The sequence below is a fragment of the Harpia harpyja genome, chromosome 2 (assembly GCF_026419915.1).
Source record: "Harpia harpyja isolate bHarHar1 chromosome 2, bHarHar1 primary haplotype, whole genome shotgun sequence".
Classification (NCBI taxonomy): Eukaryota; Metazoa; Chordata; class Aves; order Accipitriformes; family Accipitridae; genus Harpia; species Harpia harpyja.
In genome coordinates, this window is record NC_068941.1 from 63852875 (window position 1) to 63876454 (window position 23580).

At 45.6% G+C, this 23580-nt stretch overlaps 1 protein-coding gene across 4 annotated transcripts in view; it reads left to right on the forward strand.

Moving 5' to 3' along the window:
* The first annotated feature begins 243 nt into the window (after positions 1–243).
* RBM47 (RNA binding motif protein 47) overlaps positions 244–23580 on the forward strand; it is a 79734-nt gene continuing 56397 nt past the window's right edge. The window contains exons 1-2 of one of the 4 annotated variants that reach the window (XM_052780197.1): positions 244–337; positions 494–636. In XM_052780197.1, coding sequence (XP_052636157.1) covers positions 608–636 — 29 coding nt within the window. In that variant the 5' untranslated portion in view covers positions 244–337; positions 494–607. Of the gene's footprint in view, positions 338–493; positions 637–942; positions 1516–23580 lie in introns of those variants that run through there. The other 3 variants (XM_052780203.1, XM_052780195.1, XM_052780198.1) reach the window with 3 other exon arrangements.

Here is a 23580-nt window from a genome sequence, read left to right on the forward strand (position 1 = left end):
CTACTGGTGGTAAATGTTGTTCTGTTAAGTATTTGCATACATGTGATTACACATTGCCTGTACTAAGCTTTCCAGCAAAAAAAGAACTGCATTTGAAGAAAAGTGACTGAAGGGAGAAGCTGAAAACTTTTTTTTTCCTTTTTTTTTTTTTTCTGTTGCATGACAATGCAAGCAGGAATTACTACTTAAAAAAAAAAATCTGCTGGTGTGTGCTTCCTGTTCCAGTTTGTTTAGTCACAAGTCTGAATTAGATCTCTCTGTTGGTTGGTTTCATTTACTATAAACAGGTCTTGTGCTTTGTTTCAATACATCAAAGCCCATAGCCAGGCACAGACAGGTAATGTAAAAGGGGGTGAGAAAGTTTACAGTCTTGCTTCATTGTTTCTTTAAGCCTTCCAGACAACGGTCAGAGGGATTACCCGGAGGTTAAAAGAAGGCTTGGCTGGTTTTTTTTTTTTTTCATAAACTGGTTTCTCTTTTGTTCCTTTTCTAGAAACCACATGTAACTTTAGGTCAGAAAAGGGTAAAATGTGGCACTTCTTTAACGAGCGTTACCGCTGCCTTGGGGTAACCGGATCAGGCAAAGGTGTAGGCTCCTCTCCCTGCTATGCTAACGCCGGTGATGCTGTCCTTCAGGTGAGTACCAGTGGTTTACTTTCTTTTCAAATCTCCATCCACCTGAAGGATGCAGATGGCCGAGGAGGGTATTTTCTCATGACTGACACTGCCAAAAAACAGTCACTGGTTTAGCCCTTTAAAGATAAAAGGGAATCGCTCCCTCCCACAGCATTTTTAGTAAAGCTGCTCTAAAAGTTTGCTTTCTTCCAGCCTTTGCATCTCTCCAGGTTTCCCTCTCTCCTTTCTTCCTCTCTTTCTTTCTTTTTTTTTTTTTTTTTAATCTGCCCTCTTAAAACAACAGGAATGCTGCACTGGCTCTCAGCCAGCCAAGGCTCAGCGAGCAGGGTAAAATTTCAGTTCAGATTTACGGGAAGGTGTTGGGAGTAAAAATCTGGTTTGGTGAGTTTAAGGCAGGGAGTAGTCAAGAGACAACCTTGCTACTGTGAGCTCGGAGAGAAAGGGAGGAGGGGGGGGGGTTAAAAAAAAAAACACCCAGGCTGGGGATGAGAGACCAATTTTTCCCCTGTCCGAGTTTCAGTGCGTGTTCCTGAGCTCCTGCAGCCTTATCGAGTTTGTAGGCAGAAAGTCGGGTCTGGAAGAGTTGCGCCGTGCCGGCTAGGAGCTCAGTGTCCGCTCAGCTCCCTGGAATGTGCAGCTTAGGGCAGGGGCGAGCAGGGGCTTTAGCTTAGCTGGTACTAATTGCAAGTTTTAGTGCTCAAAAACTCTGTTAAAAAAAAAAAAAAAAGAGCCAAGAGAGGGGTTTAAGGCTAGGAGCAGCAGTGTGAGGAGTTGCTCAACTCTTGTTTAGCAGCGCGGTAGAAAGGAAAATGCATTAGGTTGCTGCCCCGAAACGTTGCCGTTGCTGCGAATGGTGCTGGGCGCTGAGGCGGGCTCCAGGTAGGTACCGTCACTTTTCAGTTTGCTCTGCTCTTCCCCTGTCCTTACCTGAGGGTTTACTCTTCTGTGAGTGGGTTGACAACGTAAGAGGACAGAAGTTTGCGCAGAAAATACATTTAAAAATGTTTTTAGGAGGAAAAGGCAAACAGAGAGGACTGCAGAGATTCTTGGTGAAGTTTTGGTGACTCTCTTCAAGTGACAGATTTCTGGTGATTCAGAGGAAAGATGACAGACGAGAGGCAAAAGCAGGTATTAAACAAGGACAGAGAGAGAAGTGATCTGCAGATCTGGGAGTTTTAAATTAAAAGATGTATGTTTCTCCATGTCAAAGAAAACCCACGGCGTGACGTGCCTAATGTCTTTGGAGTAAATTTTGGAAGGAGTATTTTGTTTGTATGGCTGTTTCTTCTTTTCCAGTGTTTAAAATACTGTTGTTTGTGCAGAACGCAGAGCGGTGGCACAAGTGGCAGGGAGGTGACAAGAGGGCTCTGAGATAGGCTGCTGTCTGCCAGTCTGCTATAGACATTAGCATAAGAATGGGATCTTATCTGGGAAAAGTTTCTGATGAGCGTTTAAAATACATGTATCGATCAGGAGGTCAAGCACCCCTTTCACTCTGAGGTATGTGTGATTATATGAGAAATACCAGGGACTCCTTATTCGCGTTAAAAGAAATAGCAGACTGTTTTTTTTTTTTAGAGGGAAGGCTACACAGCTCATTTCTTCTTAGGAATTTAAAATAAAACTTTGAGCTAACGCGAAAGCATTATAATAGTTAAAGATGGGCTGGGACCTAACAGGTCGCAGAATCCCTCCTCAATTTTATCAGCCCAACTGGGCTGACCTGGCAGAGGGCAGGAGCGTAAGGCTGGGCTGAAACGAGCCGCCTGAGGCGAACACAGACTGAATCTCGCTGCCTTTGTGCGTGCCTCCCGGACTTCGCAAACGATAGTTTGGACGAGCCCGCAGTTACTCTTCACCAGTCGAGCCGAGTTCACACCATGCGAGAGGGGGAACTAGGCACCTTTCGCAACCGGGCGCAGGCCGGGCGCAGGCCGGCTGCCAGCGGGATTGCCGCCGCCGCCCCGCAGGTGCCAGGCCGCGGGGGCGAGAGGTCGCCCGCCGTGTTAAGCGGAGCCTGGTATACAGCTGGGAAACTGGAAGGCCACGGCTCTCGGAGAGGAAACGGAGATAAGGCCGGGAATACGCTGCCTGCCGTTGGGTGTCCGGCAGGCTCGCAGCGCCAGCGCTGAAGGCGAACGAACCGCCGTCTGGGAGATAAATGAAGAGACGAACGCTTTCCTGGGGCATTCGTTGTCTCTCGCCCCGCTCCCCTGCATATTCCCCTCCCGGGAGAGGTTTTTCTCCTGGCTTGTTTTGAAGCCGTGCATGCTGGCGGGAGCTGAGGGCAGGTGCTCCCACCTCGCCTGCCTGCCCCGGGAGACCCCAGCTCCCTCCCCTGCTTTCGGGTTTGTTTGAAGTGGTAGAAAGTAAAGGAATGTGCTGCCTCCGATACACCGGGTTAAAAAAACGTTTAAAACCTTGGAATAAAAGCACTTAATATAAGCAGCAGAGATGGCAGAGCCTTCAGGGAATACTATTTCAATGGCAGTTTGGTCTGAAAGCTTGACCTTGCGCAGCCCGCGCTCGGCGGGCTTCGGCAGGGCTCTCCACGGCGCCGGGGTCTGCTTTTGGGACTGCCCACGTTTCGGGGTCTTGGCTTCCCCCATATGGCAGAGCCCACTCGCTCCTTTGCTGCCACTCTGTGAAATGATACACCCTCTTCTGCAAAAGCTGTGAGAGCATCTGACAGAAGGCAGAGGAGTTTGCTTTTCCTTGTTAGGACATATTTTTTCCACTGTCAGCTGTTTCCCCCTGTGAAAATTAAAACCCCCTTGGGTAAAAAGCTGGAAATGATGCTGACTAAAAATATTTAATCCCAACAACGTAGATGGCAATTCTTACTTCTACCATCATAGATTTATTATTGGCTCTGACAACCAGTGAAATTGATTTTTATGGTTTTAAGTGTATACTGAAGTCCTATTCACTGGGTTGGCAATGTTATATTCAAAATTTATTAATATCCTACAGCTAGAGAAGAAGGTCCAGGGGTTACCCTGAAGTGGGTATGCAAGCACCTGTTGGTTTACCATAGGAGCCCACAGCACTATTACAGTGACAAACTCCAGCAGATGTTATACGACACTTACAGGTGAAGCAATAATACAATCTTGGCTTTTTCATTCAAACCACTGGCCCTGATCATCTGTGCATGGTTTCCCAAATCAACATTGCTCTGACTTATTAACAAATGTAATAGGGGAAAATATGTGCTTTTTGTGAAGAAATGTTGCCAGATCCTGTTCCTGTCGAAAATAAGAAATCAGTTACTCAGATGAACTGAAAGATCAGGTTTGCTTTGTAGCAGGGAAGCAGATCTGACAGACTAACTATGAAGGGACTATCTCCATGCCTGTGTATGGATGTATGTAGTTGCCTCTCTCGTCAGGAAGTTGAGATCTCCAAATTACCGATGACCTAAACCCACAAATCCTTCCTTATATTGTAGTCGAGTCACTTTGAAATTTGTTTCATATGGGTGCAATGGGTTCATTTTTAGGTGCAATTTTCAAGGTTGTAAAATGGATCCTGTGAACAGGATATTTTGTGTGCTGCTTTAGCAGAAGGAAGGACTCTGACCTTTATCTTTCCAGTAAGAGGCCTAAAATAATATTTCTTTCTGCTGTTGTAATTTTTTTTTTTTTCAATAAAATGCTTCTGGGTACACCTAGCTCTTGCCAAGATCAGGAACATCTCAGCAGCCTTGATGAGACAATGCAGGCTTTGTATAGCTATGGCTGGTAGGGTTTTGGTGACACGGTAAACTCAACAGAGCAAGGCAACTTCTTAGTAACTGCAAAACTGACTACCTGATATTTGAGGGCATTTTTGTCCTTTCCAGTCTTTCATTTGCTATGATCACAAGCAAGATTTCATTTGAAAAAAAAGAGAGAGGTTTTTGATATTTTTTAAGAGTGTGTTTTACAAAATATACTTAGAGTCTGGATGTTATCTTTTACCTAGCTAGGTCATAAAGCTGAATCAGCACTGATGGGCTTATTTGGCACGAGATGGAAAGAAACTACAAATGCATGAGAATCCTCAACCAAGAATCGTAAGACAACAGTAACTTTCAGCTATTTCCAAAGTGGGCATGGCTTAACCAACCACTGGCAACAGAAATGCTCTCTGTCCTATTCGCCAATGTGAGGGCCGTTGGGAGATTTTCTCTGGAGAAGCACCATCCCAAGTGCTGTAGCCCAGAGTTTGCATTCATGTTTTGGCCTTTCGAGTACCCAGTGCACATGCTTGAATTCTACCTTTGAAATAAACTGAAATACTGCCTCTGCATTTCTGTCTTTTATCAGAGAAACTTACTAAGCTCTACCACAAGTCATGGTGTAGGCTCAGCCTCAGCAAGTTGAATTCTTGGTAACGTTAAAGATGTTGTTAATTATTGCACTATCATAGATCAGGAATCCTGACCTGGGTGTTGCTGCTGCATGTGTACCTGCTCCGCAGGCGGAGCGGAAGGACTGTCACCACCAAGCGGGGTTTATGCATGAAATACCCAGCAAGAGGCAAGAGACGGGTTAGACACGGGGTGGAGCACAAGGAAATGGTGAGAAGGGTCAGCTAGATACAGAGCAGGTGCAGCACGCTGGCAGCCTGGCTGCTGGTGCACTATTTCAGCAGCAAGGGAGAGATTTGAGGAAGAATTTAGGAGAGATGAGCAAAATTTGGCTCCAGCTGTGACCAGGGAGGTAGTCCCAGGGAGGAATTACGAGGGAAAACAGAAAGGTACTTGATGGGAAGCATAAAGTGGGTGTTCAAAAGCTGCAAAAGGCACCCATTGGCCGTTCAGCTAGGCCTGCCTGCGCTGTGTGTAAAGACAACTTTTATTTTATTTGTTAGAGAATGGAGAGGTGGTCAACAGAAGCACAAAAATGAGTGGCACACTCAAAGCATCAGGCTATGAAAATGACCCTTGTAATAGTATTTGGAAGATGAAATAGTGGATCAAGATTGCAATTATGAAAACAGAGAAAAGGATGTTGCCATCATTGCTGAGCTAATGCGAGGGTGAGACCCCGGAGAAGTATTTTAGTGATGAGGGCAGATAGAATAGGCAATGTCTTTGACGTGTAAGCAGAAAGCATCAACAGATATTAGCCGTACCTTGAAAGCAAGGCTGCTCAAATAAAAACTATGCCCTGTCTGCAAACAGAGCGGTAATTGTCACTGCGGAAAGGAGAGAAAAAAGATTTGGATTATCCGTTGAGAGTGGGGGTATTAGGGACTCTGTTTTACCCACGTTGAGCTGGAAGCAATGGCTAGGCTTTCAGCAGACAGTCTTTGAGAAGATTGCAGAAAAAGTGGGTGAGGGGCATCAGCTGGGCTGGATATTATGGGAAAGCAAATTGAAGGAAGTTGAAGTACAGGGAGAATTTGCAATTGAACTTGGTAGAAAGGCTAGGGTTAAAAGCAAAAGAGAAGTCATCAAGGCTGATGGAGTGGAAATCACAGGAAGGCTGAAGGGTGGGACATAATGGGGGAGGCTAACGGATGGTGCTGAATGGGACCACTTGAAGGTTAGTGCAGGGAAAATTCAGCAGTAGAGAGCCTGGAGTCAGAGCAGTGCATGCCAAATAAATGGTCCTTTTTTATGAGTAAAAGAAAAGGATCAGGGCAGGAGAGGAAGGGAATAGGTAAGATGGACACAGCATGATGAGGGGGTGATATGGGTCATCAGCATAAATTAGCAACAGTGAGAAGAGAAAAAAGGAGAATCAAACCCACAGGATTTTGCAGCAAAGGTGGTGGACTTGGGTGAAGTGAAGGTGTCTGCAGGGCTTTGAAGGGAAGGGAGTAAATGAGAAATGAGGGATCCTTGTAAAGAGGAGGAGGAGGGAGAAAGGGGGGGGGAAGATCAACTCACTGAGTATAGTCTGATCACAGTTAGGGAAAATCTGAGACAGAGATGCTTCATTAGGGTTAGAAAGCCTTGCTGCTGAAACAACAAGGTTTCAGGACCTGGAGCGAAGGAAGTATGGAGACACTGTGGCTAACTGAGGTCTTTAAAGGTGGAGTGTGTGCTGGAGTGAGAAACAGAGGGCGTGAGGACCGGGCAGGCAGCATGCAGAGTTAAACTGCAGGAGCTCTCAAGGTTGGGGAGAGAGGAAGAGTCAGAGCTGGGAAAAAAGACACCAAAGGCAAGGAGGGAAGATAGAGTCAAACACGAACGTGCACGCAGGGACACATCCTCAAGATGTTTTTACAACAAAAGAGCTCATTCAGCTCACCTTAATAAAATATTAACATGACTTTAGGCCATGTCCACGTCATGTGCATGCTTCTAGCAGTAAAATTTCTGTTGGCTGTGGATGCTGCAATTTCACCAGAGTTCATGCACTGGTACCCACATCCTAATGTGAGCGCTACTCCTCACAGGGAGCGTTTTGCTGTCATTAGTATTCCCATTAAAGATAGCACTAATGAAGTGCCTGAAGCTCAGAGGAGCATAGTCACAGGTAATGCTGCAAGCAGAAGGAGATTTCATGGGTGGGTGTATTCAAACTTTTGGGATTGCAGTATAATCTGTGGTTCTTGAAGACTGACTCTGTCCTTGGCTTCTTGGCCTTGTGAAGCAGGCAAGAAAAGACCCACCTTATCTGACTTGCTGAGTGCACACGTTCGACGGATGGGAAGCTGGAGGCACCTCAGGTTGGATCAAGGAGATCTAACCGTGCCTATTGTTGCTGCTGTGTGTAGTGTCTTACTCAGTGTTTACGAAGTAAACAGGGCAAGGAGATGCTGCTGACAAGGTTGTCTGCTCACCTTGAGCACCCAGGCCCAGGGCAGCTGCAGACATACCCAGCGGTGCTGCACAACCCCAGGGCCAAGGAGCAAGCTTCAACCTGGGCATGGTCCAAACAGGCCATGATTGTCCTGCAAGGAAGAAAAAAAAGTGATTTTCATAGAAGCTAATTGTATTGAGCAATAATAAACAAAAAGGCTTCTACATGCTTCTTCCACATACTGAAGTCTCATCTTACCTGTGTGAGTCACAGGTCAGACTGTACGTGTGCAGAATAAATCTTCCCAAATGCCACAGGGGTGGCGAGGGGTGTCTGGTATGCCAGGAGGACGCTCTTCCTCCTGTGGCATGTGATCAGTGGGAACGCGGTCCAAGATGGGCAGCGGCTCCTGAACACATCTGTGGCTGCTCTGCTCCTCGCTGCCTTGTAATGAATGTGCCAGCCTGCAGACCCTGGACCCCTTCCTGATTTTGGAAGGTCTTTTCTCTGACCTGTGTTTTACCACAGGTGTTTGCACGTCCTTATTTGAGGTGCTGAGAAGATCAGAGACCATGTCTTCCCACATTCAATTTTTATTTCTCTTGAAAATTCTGGTTTTCTGCAGGTATTCATCTGCAAGGCTACATTTGTGGTAATCAGCAAGACAGACTGACAAACAATTTTAATTTTTACTGTCTGCTGACCTTATGAGTCTAAGTAAGAAAATTCCCTTGAAATTCCTGTGCAAATTCCTGGCCATTCCCATGGCCACCTGCCTCGGGAAAGTTCATCAGCTCACTGTCTGGTTGATATATGGGGCACTGTATAAAACCTACAGCTCTGAGGGATGTGGAATGAACTGCCAGAAGCCCTGAGTAAGTGCAGTTAAGTATTGCTAAACTGGAGGCACTGGTGGCCTTGGCTGTTGGCTTTCTCATCAGAATGAAAAGAGCCCAGGGCAAGCGGCTGTTTTGCTCACAGAGAAGTTCCACGGCTTTTTTTCCCTCTACCTACAGCATTACCTGGAGTTTTAACTGTGGCTTTTTGCTTTCCCAAAGATGGGTTTGTGGTGGTGTGCTAGTGGGAAGAGAGGCACCATTAAAACACGGCAGGGATTTGAGAGAGGTGTTACCCATTATCCTGCTAGCCCCTGGGCTGTGGGATTGCTGTGAGCAGACTGTTGGCACTGTTGTGGTGTCCATCCTATCGGTAAAGCAACAGAGTGGAGGGCTGAGCCTGTTCGACCAGCCTCAGCTTGTGGCTTTATGAAGGAGGCTGAAATTTGAGCCAGATCCTGGCATTTCCATCTGTAGATCACTGAGATTTAAAAAAAAAAAAAAAAAAGTATGTTGTTTATATTTGTATATTTATATAAATATATAAACATTTATTTTTTTTTATTTTATATATTTATATGTTATTGCACTCCTTGTGCAAATAGTAGCCTTTCTTCTACACTGGTATCAGTGATCACTGAATTCAGTGAAGTCAGTAAAAGTGCTCTGTACTTCTATAGGTGCAGAGACCAAGGCTTTGGTAAGTTTAACTTCGCAGCTCTTAGGGGAATACCTTGCTGCTTCTAAAGATATAGGCTTCTCTGTATATGCATAGCAGGTATCAACACAAATCAGTCTCAGTGCTGGATTTTTAATTCCCAAAGCACTGTCAAGCAGCTGTCAGTGTTTAGTTACCGTCTTTGTCTCTGGTTTAGGGGCATGATCTTGACAGGATCATTTTCCCTCACTGTGCCATAGTTTCCCCACCAATATATAGGAAATACATTTTTTTTCCCCTCTCTTCTTGTGAAACACTAAAAATGCACTCTTGAGGAGTGCTGTAGGAGACAGGCTGTTAAAGAACATACTGCGTATATACAAGAGGTAATAGGGATGCACCTGCTTCTAGCATGAAGCGTGTCTCCCTCTTTATATTTTCCAATAGACACAGCAGTTTCTTCTAAATAAACAAGTCGGGTAAAAAATACAGGGTCTCCAAAGAAAATGAAAGCAAAACTGCTGACAGTGCAATCTACTTACCTATGGGCAGTGTAATAAACTTAGTTTTATGAAAAATGCCATGTATCTGTAAGCCTAGAAGGTTAGGTTTGCAATAAAACTTCACACTGGTAATAGAGGAAATCAGTTAAAAGACCACGACTCTCAGTGAATGCAGTGGGTACCCAAGGCACAGACTGCACAGGAGAGTTGTAAGCTGGGGTGTAAGTTTATAGTATCTTTGGACAAATCTTCGTGTTTTTAATACGTAGGCAACTGTATGTTCTTTTTTTTCTTGTACTCTAGAGTAATCAGAAAGGATCCTGCTGCAGTTTGGGAGCTGTAATCTTGCTATCACAGGGTGGATACAAGGCTATCTGTCCCCATGCATGTAGTCGTGCCCTAGGAATACACACAAACAGGTTGGACAGACCCTTTCCAGAGCTAAGGCCGGTGCAAAGAGGATTAGATAAGCTTGCTAGCTGTTGTTGTGCAAGTTTCTTTCTGAGTACTGGGTTCGAAACAAAACTCGGCCAAAACCACAGGATCGAAACTCCTCGGTGGCCGGACTCCATCCATACGGTGCAATACAGCAGTCCGTATGCAGCGCCTACCGCTGACTCACTGCTTCCCCATCCTACGATGTCTGCCTTTGCTTTCTGGCACGGGTGCCAGTTTCTGGGGCCTCCACACTCTCTGCTTGCTCCCTCTGTGTCCATCAGTGAGTTTGGGTCCGTGGCCGGAGATCCTGGAGCAGGATGCATGTTTGCAGGCACGCAAAGTGAGGGCTTGCTGAGCAAGGGGTCTGTGGAGTGCCAGGGCATACGCAAGCCATTTCAGAGCGCTACATAGCTGGATGCAGAGATGCTGGTACCATGGAAAAGCAGAAGGGATGAACCCCCTCCCCGCCAACATTGGGAGCTCTGAATGACATGCAAGGTGAAGGAACCAGGCTTTCATTTTCACTGTGTTTCTACATTGTTCAAATATGTGTTTCAGCCACCATGCCAAAATGCAGGAAGGGCTTAGTTTCTGCATTACCTCTGACAAGGGAGCACTGCCTCTGTGTCTCCTAAAGCAAGCACTGTAACGTGAATGAATGTGAGATGAACAGCATTTCATTGCTCCTTCTATAGATCCAAACAATTTCTATCACAGTTCCTCTTCATCTAATCTTATCTGTTTCGTGTTGCAATCCTTGCTGTGCTTCCTTATTTCCAAATCAAAGCATAATCTTTCTGCAAAAAATCTGAAAGCTGCCTCCGTTTTGAAATGCAGCCTGTTTTAAACAAAGAACATCAGTTGGTTGTTAACTCATCGGTTTGTTAATCCTTACCTGGAAAGTAACTGATGCCAAAATCATTGCATTCTTAAAGCTCTTGCAAGTGTCAATCACTATTAAATAAAGGTTTCTTCTGAGTTCACACATACTATTGTATGTATATGTGCAATAGGGTGTAGAACAAGCCAGGCAAGAAGCAAAAAGTATACAAATGACTGGTTTTGCAGGAAAGGCACCAGTATAAAGCTTAGGAAACCTGGGTTCACATCCCTGCCTTGCCACAGAAAATGGCATGGACAAGTTAACAACGATATGGTCAAGTGGGTTGTTTCTGGTTGCTGTGGATATCTGTTCTGTGGTTACTGGTCTCTACCAGTATAGCTGAACATCCCATCAGGTTGTGAGGTCTCGCAGCAGGATCTGCTATGGCCTATCTTTGGGGAGCTATGGCAAATCTCAGGGGTTTTTCTGTGTGTTTGGCTTGCGCCTCCATTTTGATAGGGTTAGGCAGTGGTGCACAGACACTTGTGCTGCGAGAGCCCTGGGGAGGGATGAGGGAAGGTCCCAATTGGCTGGACACCTAACCCAAACCGCCAGCAGACCCTGGGCTCCCTGTCTGAGCTCCCTTTCCTGCACTGTCCTCAGCAGCCCCACAGCCCTGGGGTGAGGGGGCCTTTGGGAAGTGCTGTGGGAATTGCTGCTGGTGTTACGTAGGTCTTTCTTTGTCATCACCAATGGCACAAGCCGTCAAGGGAGGATGGGGAACTGCCCAGCAGGTTCTGTTTTGTGCTCCAGTTGTGCACATGTGAAGCGAGAGCAAAGTCCCGCTGCCAGAGCAGGTGACCGGCACTTGCTGTGAAACCCCAGGGCTGGGGGATATCCGGGAGTCCCCAGGGTGCTGGCTGTGACAAGTCTCAGGTTTCTGCTTTGCATCACTGCTTTTGGAAAAGCAGTTTGAAATGCACTGCTAAAGGGCCTGTAGCATTAGTATTAATAAATACGTATAACTGTTGTAGCCCACTCCAGAAAAAAATTGCACACAACATAACCTACAGAGATCCAGGACTGTAACTGCTCCAAGTGCGTGAAACTTTGCATCCAAAAGTTCCCATTGTACAAGCAGATATAAAAGGAAGAAGAGAGAGCAGGTCTGGTTAATAAGGATGCCCTGCATTTTCTAGTAGGACACTATTTTCATTTGCTCGTAATTTTGCAAAGCTTTAAGTCCCTGGATTGAAAAATCGCATGGCAAAATGTCCGCCTGAGGCTTGTGAATTGTTCTGCATTCATCTGGATAGAGGCCCAAGAGTTGTTTAACCTAAAATGATTCAACCATTTCTGAAAATTAAAGTTAGAGAATTTGCATTTTTTCAAATTTTTGCAACCTCTTCCTAGGGCAGTGACTTGATCTTGAGCAGGGAAGTGGCTCTTGCGCAGAGGTACCCAGATTTAAGCAGGATATAAACCTTTGAAAATCACAGTTTCCATGTGTTTAGTGGAAACTTCAACTTTTAACATGCAAGTCCCAGAAACCACTGTTCACACTACATATGCTCCAGTCTGAGCAAGACTAGTTGCAGGTCTGCTATGAGGCTGCTAGGCTCTCTGCCCAAGTTCAAGAGCAGTGTATAGGGCATCTAAAGGTAAAGGAAGCAAAGAAACAGGTACTGGGGCTTGGGGCTGCAAAGAGCAGGTCAGATCTAGGAGCAAGGGAAGAGAAGAGAGAGAAGAGGACAAGGAGGTAGGAGAGGGAAGACAACTGGCTGCCTGGAAAAGCTGATGGGGAGTCAGAAGGCTGATGGAAAGAGGGATTTGTGGGGAGTCAGAAGGCTGATGGAAAGGGATTTGTGGGGATAACTCAAATGGAAGGGTCTGAGAACTGGTGGCTGGGCAGGGAGACAGCACATTTGGGAGCAGGGTCTGACATGGGGGCTGCAAATGCAGCCAGCCAGGCAGGGGGACTCAGGGTGAGAGGTAAGGACCGGAGGGAGGTAATAGTGTGAGCCCGGGGCAGTGGTGTCAGACAAGGGCAGGAGGGGAAGATGGTGCAGGTCATCCAAGGAGCCTGGATGGAGCCTGAGCTGGAGCACTTGGGGATGTGAATCCGGGGCTTTTCCCAGCACCACCTTTCCCTTGGGAAGCTGGAAGGAGTCCCCGGCTCCTGCCTCTTCTCTCTTTCACTGCTGTTGCCAGCAAATGCCGGGCTGGGCTGCTGCCCTGCCTCTGTGATTTACTCAGTTACTTCATGGAGCAGAAGTCCATGCGGTAAATCTCATGTGCTACCCCTCCGGGTGACACATGCATCAGTAGGATGCCACATGATGGAATTTGAGGTTGGGTTTCTGTTTGCATCCCCCTAAAAATATATAGAAGCTTAGGAAACAGTGCACAGATATATCCAACTCAGAAAAAATATGAAGCATGTAATTCAGATAGTGCCAGATTTATAGTCTGCGCAATCCTAATTTGCTTTCTGGTATGTATTATTATAGTATGATCCTGTTTTTTTGACACATTCAGTACTGTTGAGTTTTTCTGAAGGATCCTTGCCATATACCACGTCTGAAAAGGAGGGTGGTCAGTGAGCAATTTACTTTATTTTTTTCTCCTGCTGTTCAGGACATAAATGGTTCGTGCTCTTGCATTGCTTTGCTCTGAGACTCTTTGGCTTTTTAATGGTGTTTGTCTCTATAGCATTTAAATACTTACAAACAGTAATGAGATAATCTGCACAACAACCATTTGATATTTATTTACTAAAAAAATAGGGACACAGGATATAAATTAAGAAGTTTACCATAGTTTTGACTGTATAGTTTAGGATGCCAGGGCCAGACACAGGTGAACTTTTTTAGTTAAAGGTTGTCTTCACTGAAAAATGTGCTTCAGGGTTGACAGGCTTTAGCTATAGATTTATGTCAAGCTGAGAGATTATTTTGGGTGCGCAGAAATAAACATATGCAAATAAGTTGAGGTGTTATTTCCACATTTTTTAAATAATGCAACCACATTTTTTTCTTTAGAATGACATTTCATTCAAAAATTTGACCAAATTTAACAATAAAAATGGGGTAGAGAATCCAGAAATGAAATGTTTGCCTTGGGGCAAAATAAATTGTCTCTTTTTTTTTATTGCACTTCAGCTAGCAGTATGACTCAGTTGCACTGCTTGCCTTCTGACTGTTTTCCAGAAAACCTAGTTTTTCTTAAGATCCACATTTTCAAAGTGTGTTTCCCAGTGAGTTCACTTGCGGCTCTAAGTGGTCTTTGCTTCTGCAAGCAAATTGCAGACCAGAAAATGTTCCCACATGAAAATAAGGAACATGCAGTCAGTGACCATCTGTACAAAGCTTGGTTTAAATGACTTGGCCAGTGATACACAGGATCCATGTGCAGAGCGAGGACAGAAAGCAGTAACCAAGAGCCTGTTTATCTGCCTTAGCTATGAGTTCCCCTTTCTCACAGTGCATCAGGCGCCACGTCACCTCTGATGTCTCCAGGAGAGTGGTGGCAACAGCAGCCACCATCGGTGCCTGAGCCCAGCTTGTCTGCTGGACCACCCTCTCCACTGCACAGCAAGCAAAGGAGGCCACCATCTCCTGTGAGGGTCCAGAGCAGTGTGGGATGCAATTTGCAGCACCCAGTTTCCAAATATCAGGTGCTCCAGGGGACCTCTGGCAATTCTGAGGGGGAGCAGCACATTGCAGTGCTTGCTTTCCCATGCACGAGTCTGCAGGATCCATCCAGACCCAGGCTGGCACCTTCACCTAGTGAAACATGGGGATGAGGGCAGTGGTACCGCCTGTCAGGTTGGAGGGTACCCAGGGAAAGCACTGTGATGCTCCAGTCCCTTCTGGAGCGGAGACCCTGTGTCAGGGTGTGCGCGCAGGGGCAAGCAGCTGGGGTGGAGAGATGCCGTCCCCCTGCCACTGCATATCCAGGGAGCTGCAGGGCCAGGAGGAGAACCCTCAAGAAGAGGCATCCTCGCCACCAACGGCTGATTAGATTTGGGGCTGGGAAGGGGGAATCATGGGATGTCGTTTCTGCGCCTTGTCCCTTTTCTGTGTTTTATCCACATTCCTGCACCTCTGTGTGGTAAAAGAGGTAGGAGTGAACACTGGCTTCTCATGGGTGGGAGTCACCCACGCTGTGAACTGCACTGGCTTAGGGGCTGGTTTCAGGATGGTTCTGGACGCAATGGTCCCACACGCATCCCTGCTGGTAGGCTGGTGACCCTGGCCCAGCAGGGCAGGTGACCGGTATCTTGCAGGGGTAGCCTTTTTCACTGACACTGTTGCGGCTGGAAAAACAGCCTGTGGAAAATATAAATGAGGCTGGTGTCCTTAGCATGATAAGAAAAGATAGGAGGATAAAGAAGGAAGACATTATGGAAGACAAATGGTGAGGAGAGTGCTGAGGACTGGGATATTACCTTTGCTAGGTGTCCTAGCATTAGACATTTCCTCGCTTAGGGAAACATCCAGCATGGCTCTGACCGCCACTTTACATCTCTAGAAGAGATCTGTTTAATAAAAGTGGTTTTTAAAAGCAGGAGTCAAATGTAGCAATCTACCCTGTGCTGCTAGGGTGTTTGGCTCTCCTTTTCCTGATGGATGCTAATTGCAAGTGATAGTTACCTGAAGTTAAGCTGTTTTCAGGTGAGGAACAGGAAATTGGTAGGAGACTGAGATGATGGGACTGTGGCCTCAGAGGTACCCACAACACCGTGCTGTCTCTCTGCTTTGGACTTTGCCTTCAGACAGGTTAGGGCTGAGGCACAGCTGTGCAAGGGGGCTGCTTCTCCTCCCCTAGGGCCATCCCAAAAGCCTCTGTGACTTGAAAGGTGCAGGATCAGAGCCTGAATGCATTAAATGTCCCAGACAGCATGAACTGGCAAAGATTCGGTTCTTTTAATATATTGTTCTAAAGCAGAAGTGGACAAATGAAAGATGCCTGTTGCACTGGGTACCACAGACACCGGAGGGAAAGGCAGCCCCTGATCAATCAGCTTGAGATCCAGAGTCAGAAATAAAGCACGCAGAGCAACCTCCCTCATGCATTGCAAATGGCTGAAGATAAGGACGAAACCTCCTGTCCTGAGTGGGCTGAAATGCGGTGGATCATGCTGCAGCCTTCATTGAGCAAGCCCGAGTTGTGAACGTGCTTATGAAAACTAGTGGGTGGATGATTCACAGAGAAAAGGACCCCCCCAAAAAAGCAGAAGAAGAGTTTGCACCCTTCTAATAGGGAACACAGCATTTAAACTCTTCTCCTAACCCAGCGTGGTAGCGGTATATTCCCTTTCACGTGCCTGCTCATTGGCACTTTTCCTGTTCTTCTGCAAGGTCACCGGTTTTGAGGAGGACCTGCAATGCATGACGATGGCTTTATAACACATGATGGTAACTTTTCAAGAAACGCAGGACTGTCATTATCATTTCATGTCTGTCCATCCTTCTGTTCATTTAATGGGATGATCATAGAGAATGCAAGCCCCCCTCTTTTCATCTTCAAAGCTTTGGTCAGGTCTGCAGTGTAAGCGTTGGCTGGCCCAGCTGTGTTGGCCAGATTATATTTAATTCCTTCTTCTCCTTGAGCTTCCTGCCCGCTTTCCCACACCAACAAAACAAGGGGTCATACCTGACCACCTTACCAGGAAAAGCTCCTCATCTGCTGACCAGATTTTGCCCGTACAGGCCGTATGTAGAGTGTGCTGGTACAACATACAGGGAAAAGACAGCCTGAATTTTGTGTGAGCCACGGCAGCTTGCAGTAGTGACCACCCAGCAGCAGCTCACAGCCACCTTGGCTGTCTAATGGTGGCAAGGAGAGCCTGTGTCTGCACAGGTTATGCCTAATTACTTGAAACTGGTGAAAATCAGCACGTGGTTTTCTGGCTTTCAAAGCTGAATTGGCGTCAACCCCCTTGGAGATAACACACATTATTATTGTTGTACTTGAGCAGGTTTTTTTGCCTTTGTATTCTCTCTCTCTGTTCAGACTTTGATTTAATATTCCTTCTCTCCCTCTGCTTTGGTTACTCTGTGTCTTAGTGCTTAGAGATTTCCTGCCCGTATATTGAAAGTTTTTAATGAAGAATTTCAGCAACACTCAGAGTTACCAGTAAAAGCCCTCTGCAGATTTTGACAGAAAAAGGAGTTATATGAAATTACTTCTAATCTCTTTATCCTTGTCACACCACTCTGCTATGCAGTAATACACCAAAGAATTTCCAGAAAGCAAAGGTTGGCGACTTACAATACCTACTGACTTGGTTGAAAAAATAAATAATAAAGGAATTGGGAGGTGAATTCAATCTGCTGCTGTGTTAGCTGGGGGTCAAAGGAGGGGAAAAGTGGAGAGAGAAGGCTGAAAAAAGTAAATGCTTTCTCAGTTTAATTTAAAAATAAAATAAAACCTTGAGGCCAAGCAAGCCATTTCCCTCAAAAGTTTAGATCATGTTCTGAAAGTTAAAAAATGAGGCGTTCTGGTTGACTTTATCACGGCAGCTATCAATGGCATGTTGTTAATCCCTGTTAGAGTGGCAAAGCTGCAAAACAAATAACAGTATGTCCTTGAGTGTACCAGTTCTGTGCCTGACAGGTTTTCATTTTTCACCCCGTTGCATAATGCTGGCATGTACATACAACACGTAGCGTATGAAATTTTCTGGGTAGGGCTTGATCCTGCCTCCATTCAAGTCAAGGGCAATACTCTTCCAGTTCTCAAAAGAGGCAAGGTCGTGGCGTGAGCTGGAGCCAACCGCAGCCCGATTGGGAAGCCAGGCAGCAATATTTTAGAGTAGGTCAGCTGTCTCCCACTCTAGTCCAATCCCACGTGCCCTTGTGCAAGGACTTACCTTTTGAAATCCCATGGCAACTAATGGCTTTCACCGCTTGCCTGCTGTTTTCTCAGATTTATTTCCTTAAAGGAAGAAAAAAGAAAAAAAAAAGGAAAAAGAAACCCCAGCTATTATTTCCCCTTGGGATACACACACAGAGGAAACAATATATTGATTTTCTTGTACTCTGTGTTTGTCAGTCTTAGCCAAGCATTGTGTGTAGGTGTTATGTGATTTAAAAAAAATAAGATTAAATGTGGGTGGGACTGAAAAATGCAGTTGCTATTATTCATCTACTTATGCTATCATACACGTGTGATCAGGCTGTGATCAGGCTGTGATCTGGTGCAGCAGCCTAGGAACCTACAGACTGCTTGAATCATCCTTTTGTAAAAGGGCCAGGAGATGTGTTATTTAATCCTTCTACTAGATCAGCAAGGTCTGTATACAATAAATTTGTATTTCATACCTACAGCCAGCATCAGTGCACACATGTGATGAAACATCAGCATAGAAATCTATACCTGTACTTTTTTTCCTTACAACATGCAAGCTGATCAGGATTCCAGCTGGGGAAAAAAATGTGTAAACAGCACAATTACCAAAAAGTGAAGATTTTGTAAAAATAAAACTATTTCTAAGTTTGGGTCAGGTTTGCAGAACAATCTGATCTGTGTAAAAATAAAAATTCCAAGGAAAATATTTCTGCTTTTCAATTTGGAGCACCTTATGTGGGAATTGTAGGAAATTTTGAAGAAGCACTACAGAAAAAAAATGGAACTGAAATTGATTTTTTAATTTTGTTGAGAAAAGCAAGGAAAAAGAATCTTTGTTGTTGTTTTTTCCAGGGTCAACTTGTGATAGAAAGAAAAAAGGTTGTTTACACACCTCTACTTTTGATACTTTCACCTTCCCAGAAGGAGTAAAGGTGTGGCACTGGCACTTGATGGCCAAGCCATCCTCAGCTGGTTTGAGTAGGGAGTTTTTACATGGGAGTTCAATCCTGAATGCTCCTTCAGCTCCGTGGAAACTTAGCTGTGACATACGCAGACCATCCAAAAATATTAGGTATAGATCCCTTATCGTGTTTTTGCAGGCTTAACCACATTCCTGCTTCCACAGAGAGCAGTTCTTCTAGCTGCAGGCAGTATAAACTTGTTGCCGTGCTAATTATTTGATCATCTGTCTCAATATTTCCAGATGTAAAAGATTTCTTTATTTTGGTTGTTAAAGAACATTTTGGTTTTCTATCTCTGTTCCCCATTAGCTACATCTCTGCTAGTAAATTAAACGTGCCCAGAATTGCTCCCTGGCACGGAAGCTGATTGCCTCCAGAGGAGGATGCTGTCTCACCCGCCAAAACCAAATGGCTGCACTCAAACTGTGTGTTAGGAATGATCCAGAGCTCATCCTAACCCCCAGCCTGTGCCTGGGAGAGCAGTATCTGCCCTCTGGTTTGGGTGACTGGTATTTAAATGACGTGGGTCCAAAGTGTATCAGGGGCTGTTCTGGCCCTTAAAGGGTGCAATCAGTTTCCAGCACTCAGGAACGCTCACTGATGTGTTTTAACTTGATTTACTTCTGTAGAGGTAGTTCTCACATCTCCCCCTTCCTTATTGGCACTGATCAGCACAACAGCCTTCTTTCAGAGGCTCCAAAATCAGGTGTATACTTACTATGTCCCCAAGCAAAGTATTTACATTCAAATAAAAGTATAATTAGTGCTACCAGCATTAGCAAGTGTTCTAGAATGAGGCTGGTAGAGGAGAATGGAGCCATCAAGATAAAACCCTGGGATCCGTGGGATGTCTGCCCAGGAAGAAGCAGTGAAACAAGGCAAAATGACAGGTAGCAGCAGATGCTAATGGTGAGGGCTGCTGGCTGCTGCCGAACCCAACAGTCTCGCTGGGAATAAAGCCAAGAATTTCTGAGCAGGCATAAGACAAGAGTGTGTTTTCAGAGGGGGAGGAGGAGTCTGGAGGCTTTAATGGCCTATTTTTGGTGGGGTTTTTGCTAGGGAGGAAACATTTGTTCAGCACAAATATGCTGTGGATGTAAATTCCATTTTCCCTGCTCTATCCTTACTGGGGATGCTATTGCAAGCAGTTCCTTATGGGGGGAAGAAAGCAACTTCTGATTCCCATGGAAACACAAAAGAAGCCGATTCTTTATAACCAAGCCCCCCCTGGAAGGATAGGGTGGAAAGTCACTGAGAGCTGCTGACTTCCCAGCTGGTCAGTACAACAGGAATGAGACTCGGTCGCTTTCTTAGTTTAGTAGCAGACAATCCTTCTGATGAAAGTTTGGAGTTACGCTGTCCTGAGCCAGCTTTTGGCGCTATTTGTATATACCTATATAGCCAATGGGCTACAGTAGTAAACCTGTAGAATAATAGAAAATACCTACATTTCCTTTACAAGAAGAATACTGGAGATCAAACAATTTTAATTAAAGCTGGTTTTGCCTTCTGTATGTAGAACAAAGTCTTCTCCTGTTACGTGGCAATACTGAATTCAAGGGAGACACTTTTTTCTATGGAATATACCTGATTTAACTGTCATCTGAGACTTCTGTTTCACAGATTAATTTTGTTATCCACTCCTTTCACCCGCACAAACTAGGGTAGCATTTCAAAGAATTAACAGCAACAACTTTGTTTCTCAGTTATGTCTAGTTTAACTAACATCTAATCCTCTTAGCCTTTATACCTTCACAAACAGGGATTTGTTTGGCTAAAAACTTTTAATTAGCCCAATCACATGGAGCAGGTATTTAACAACCCCAAGGCAACCCGTTTCAGACATCAGAGGTGTCTCACCACCAGATTGGGAGAGCTAATTCTAGGAGCCCTTTCCTGCAGGCTGCAGAACTTGAATAACAGGGTTGGTGAGCGGCTGGCACCCAGTTTTTCTACATAAGTGGGCAGCATTCTTTAATGGTAACTTGCTGGCTCCAATCGTTGTTTTGTGATCCTTCACTAGCCCCCAGTCTCTGCTCTCACTCCAAAGCAGCCCCTCCGTCTGTGCTTGCACAAGTCAGTCCAGCTCTGAAGAGAGCCAAGGATCTTCTTGTGGGTTTGGTAGGACTGCTGAAGACCTGGCAGGTCACTGGAACAAATAATTATGTTAAGCAGACCGAGAGAGGACTGAACCTGCTGAACTTTTGATCTTAGTAATTTGAATCCAGAAGAAAGGCTACTCAAGCAGCATACGGGTCCTAACCCAGGCAGCACAGCGTCACTGCTGCGGGGCAGGCGAGGCTGGGCAGGGAACGCCGATGCCCGTGGTACCTGTGCTCCTGTGGTGCGTGAAATCAAATGAGAAAAGGAGTGGCTAACACAAAGCGGAGGAATGGACGCCAGTGAAAAAGCAGGAGTGAACGCTTGTGTAATATACCAAACGTGTAATTATTAACTCGAGACTAGCTCTGCCACAGGACCAGGGCCACGGCCGTGCAAAGCCCACCTGTGAGAGTACGTAAGCAATTCTCCAGTCCAGGCTGTTTCTCCAGCAGGCTCTCCGGGCAGGAATCCTGTGGAGCATTTAGCACTGCCCCTCGGGCAGGTCTCTGGGGAAACGAGCAATATGGTGATTGACTGAGACTGGAGGGGAAGACTGTGAGTGGTGGCTAGCAGGGGTGTCACTTCGTTGCACTTTTCCAGCTGTAGACTCTTCCTCTGCTGTGTCTGTCACCACAGAGTTTTCAAAACACCCGTGCCAGTAGGAGTGACATTGACCAAGAGTCACCCCCGTCAAGGGTGCTGCCGTGGAGTTATTTTTGGCCTCTGTTCTTATCTTTGGAACATCTCAAAACATAGTAGAAAGAAATAAGTAAATAATTGAGAAATAATATCTGCATCTTCTCTTTAAAGTTGCAGAGAGGCGAGCCTTCAGCATCTACCACTTTCAGCCCTGACTTTGCAACATACTCAGAGCTTGCCTAGGCATCAGCTTTAACAGATTGCCAATTACCTGAGGTATTTGATACATTTGTCCCCACATTCTCCACATATTCGTTCCTGGCTCCAGCTGCTCCTCTTTAGGATGCCAGTGCTAACTCTCAGAGCTGCCGGGTGGCCCTTTGTCAGCAGGGGAGCAGATGCCTGGAAGGTCTGCCTAGTTAGCAGGGCATGAGGTGCTCTTGGGATGCCTTAGCACACACAGAGACCTGCTAGGAATACAGCTGGCCAAGCTGGTTTTCACAGACATGTTATGATGAGCTGCCCCTGCTGTAAACAATAAAAAAAAGCCCTCCCGTCCCAGTACAGGAAGAAAACCAGATAGCCATATAGTGCACGTGCAAATGCATGGTATCTGGTTTAAACCTACTTGGTCACGTTCTAGCTAGACATAAAATCAGTTTTTAAAGCCAATCATTCTGATGAGTGGATGTAAAATCAATTGAAAGTATGTTGCCTGAACAAGACCTGTGTGATCAGGCAGAATTTCCATTACAGACCACTTACTGAGAGAAGTTAAAATAGCAAAAACACGAAGTATTAGAAGTTGTTCCTTAGAAAGCCAGCTTTTAAAAAGTCCACTATCTGAGCTCATCCTGAACTTTTGACTTTCAGAGGGTGACTGAAAATCTCACAGAGTCCAGTCAGTTGGGTTATTTATCTCAGTAGTGTCACATGCAGGCATTTGCAAATAACAGTAAGTTTATGAGTGCTCACAGTGTTGATTATGTTCATATCATTAAAAAGTCTGTTTTCTGGCTGACTCTTACAGCTAACTGAAAGCAAGCCATAAGCGAAATGAAAATGTGGCAGAATGATGTGATGGAAGGGAGACATAATGTCAGGTAGTATAATTAAAAGCTAGTGAGTGCATCTAAATAATGAGGGGATCTTAGTTTTAATAGCCCAAGTTCGGTACACCAAGTAAAGCAAAATCTTTGCTACTTCACTGAGTACCAAGATGAGAGCAATTGTGGGAATTCGGCCCTCCCACACTGGTGATTAAGTATTGGGGATCACTGGCCCACGCTGAGCTTTGCGTGACTGTTACAGTCAGTACATTCAATGTCCAGCCACTGAGCGTGGGGTGAAGTTTTGCAGTGAGGATGTGCAAGGAGCCTGGGCAACAAGAACATTTTAGTAAATTCCCTAATCCCTTGCGAACAAGCAAATAAAACATACGTGTGATACTCAGCTTCTGGCTGAGTAGGCTTAGGCTCAGGCAGAGACCGCTGTCGGGGTCAGTTTGATTCAGGTCTATAAAATCCCAGGTGGTGTGGAGGGGGGGTGGGGGTGTGAGCTGCTCACTGTCTCTTCCAATGCAAGAGGTAGCGACTGTTAAGGCAAAGCTGTAGGAGCTGTTTTCAGAACAGAAGGAGATACTTCTTCATGCAGCAAATACTAGATCTGTGAAACTCTTTGCCAAAGACTGTGTTAATCGCAGCAGTTTTTGCAGGCATTCAAGGGAAAACTGGGCAAGTACTTGGAAGAGACGTCCATCACTGGGCAAACTATATCAGACTCAAGGAGTCCCCTGAGCTGAAAATGGTTGGAGGCTAGAAGAGGACTTGCAGGAAAGATCACATATGTTCGTCCTGCTCTTGCTGTTCTGCAGGGGTCAGTTTGTAGTCACTGCTGCAGGCAGGTTACTGGGCTACATAAGCCCCGAAAATCTGAAGTAATAACACTGTTCTTTTCTTTGGATAGTGAACAATTTTTGTACTGGTTTTCTGATGTGTAGATGAATTCAGGGTGCTCTGTCTTCCCACCTGTGCCTGAGCTGGAGGGGAGAGCACTGCAGGGAGCAGTGGTACCACAGTACCTGTGGGGAAGTAGGTCCCTCCCTCAGCTCGCTCTCTCTCTATATATACCACAGCTATAGGTACCAGATGCAGAGGAAGACAGTAGGGCTCAGTGGCAGGAGCATTGCATGATGGTCGATGCTGGCTGGGGGTCCAGTAACATGCAGGCTAAGTTCTTTGAAGCCATGCTACCCACTTGTGCTGTAGTGCTCCCAGTTATTTATGCTAGGAAGGTTTTTTAACCCTGTTAAACTAGCCTGACAAGATTGACTTAGCCAAGAGCACCTTCTTCTCTGTGTCCTCTACCCTTTTTGTCCCTCTTTCTCT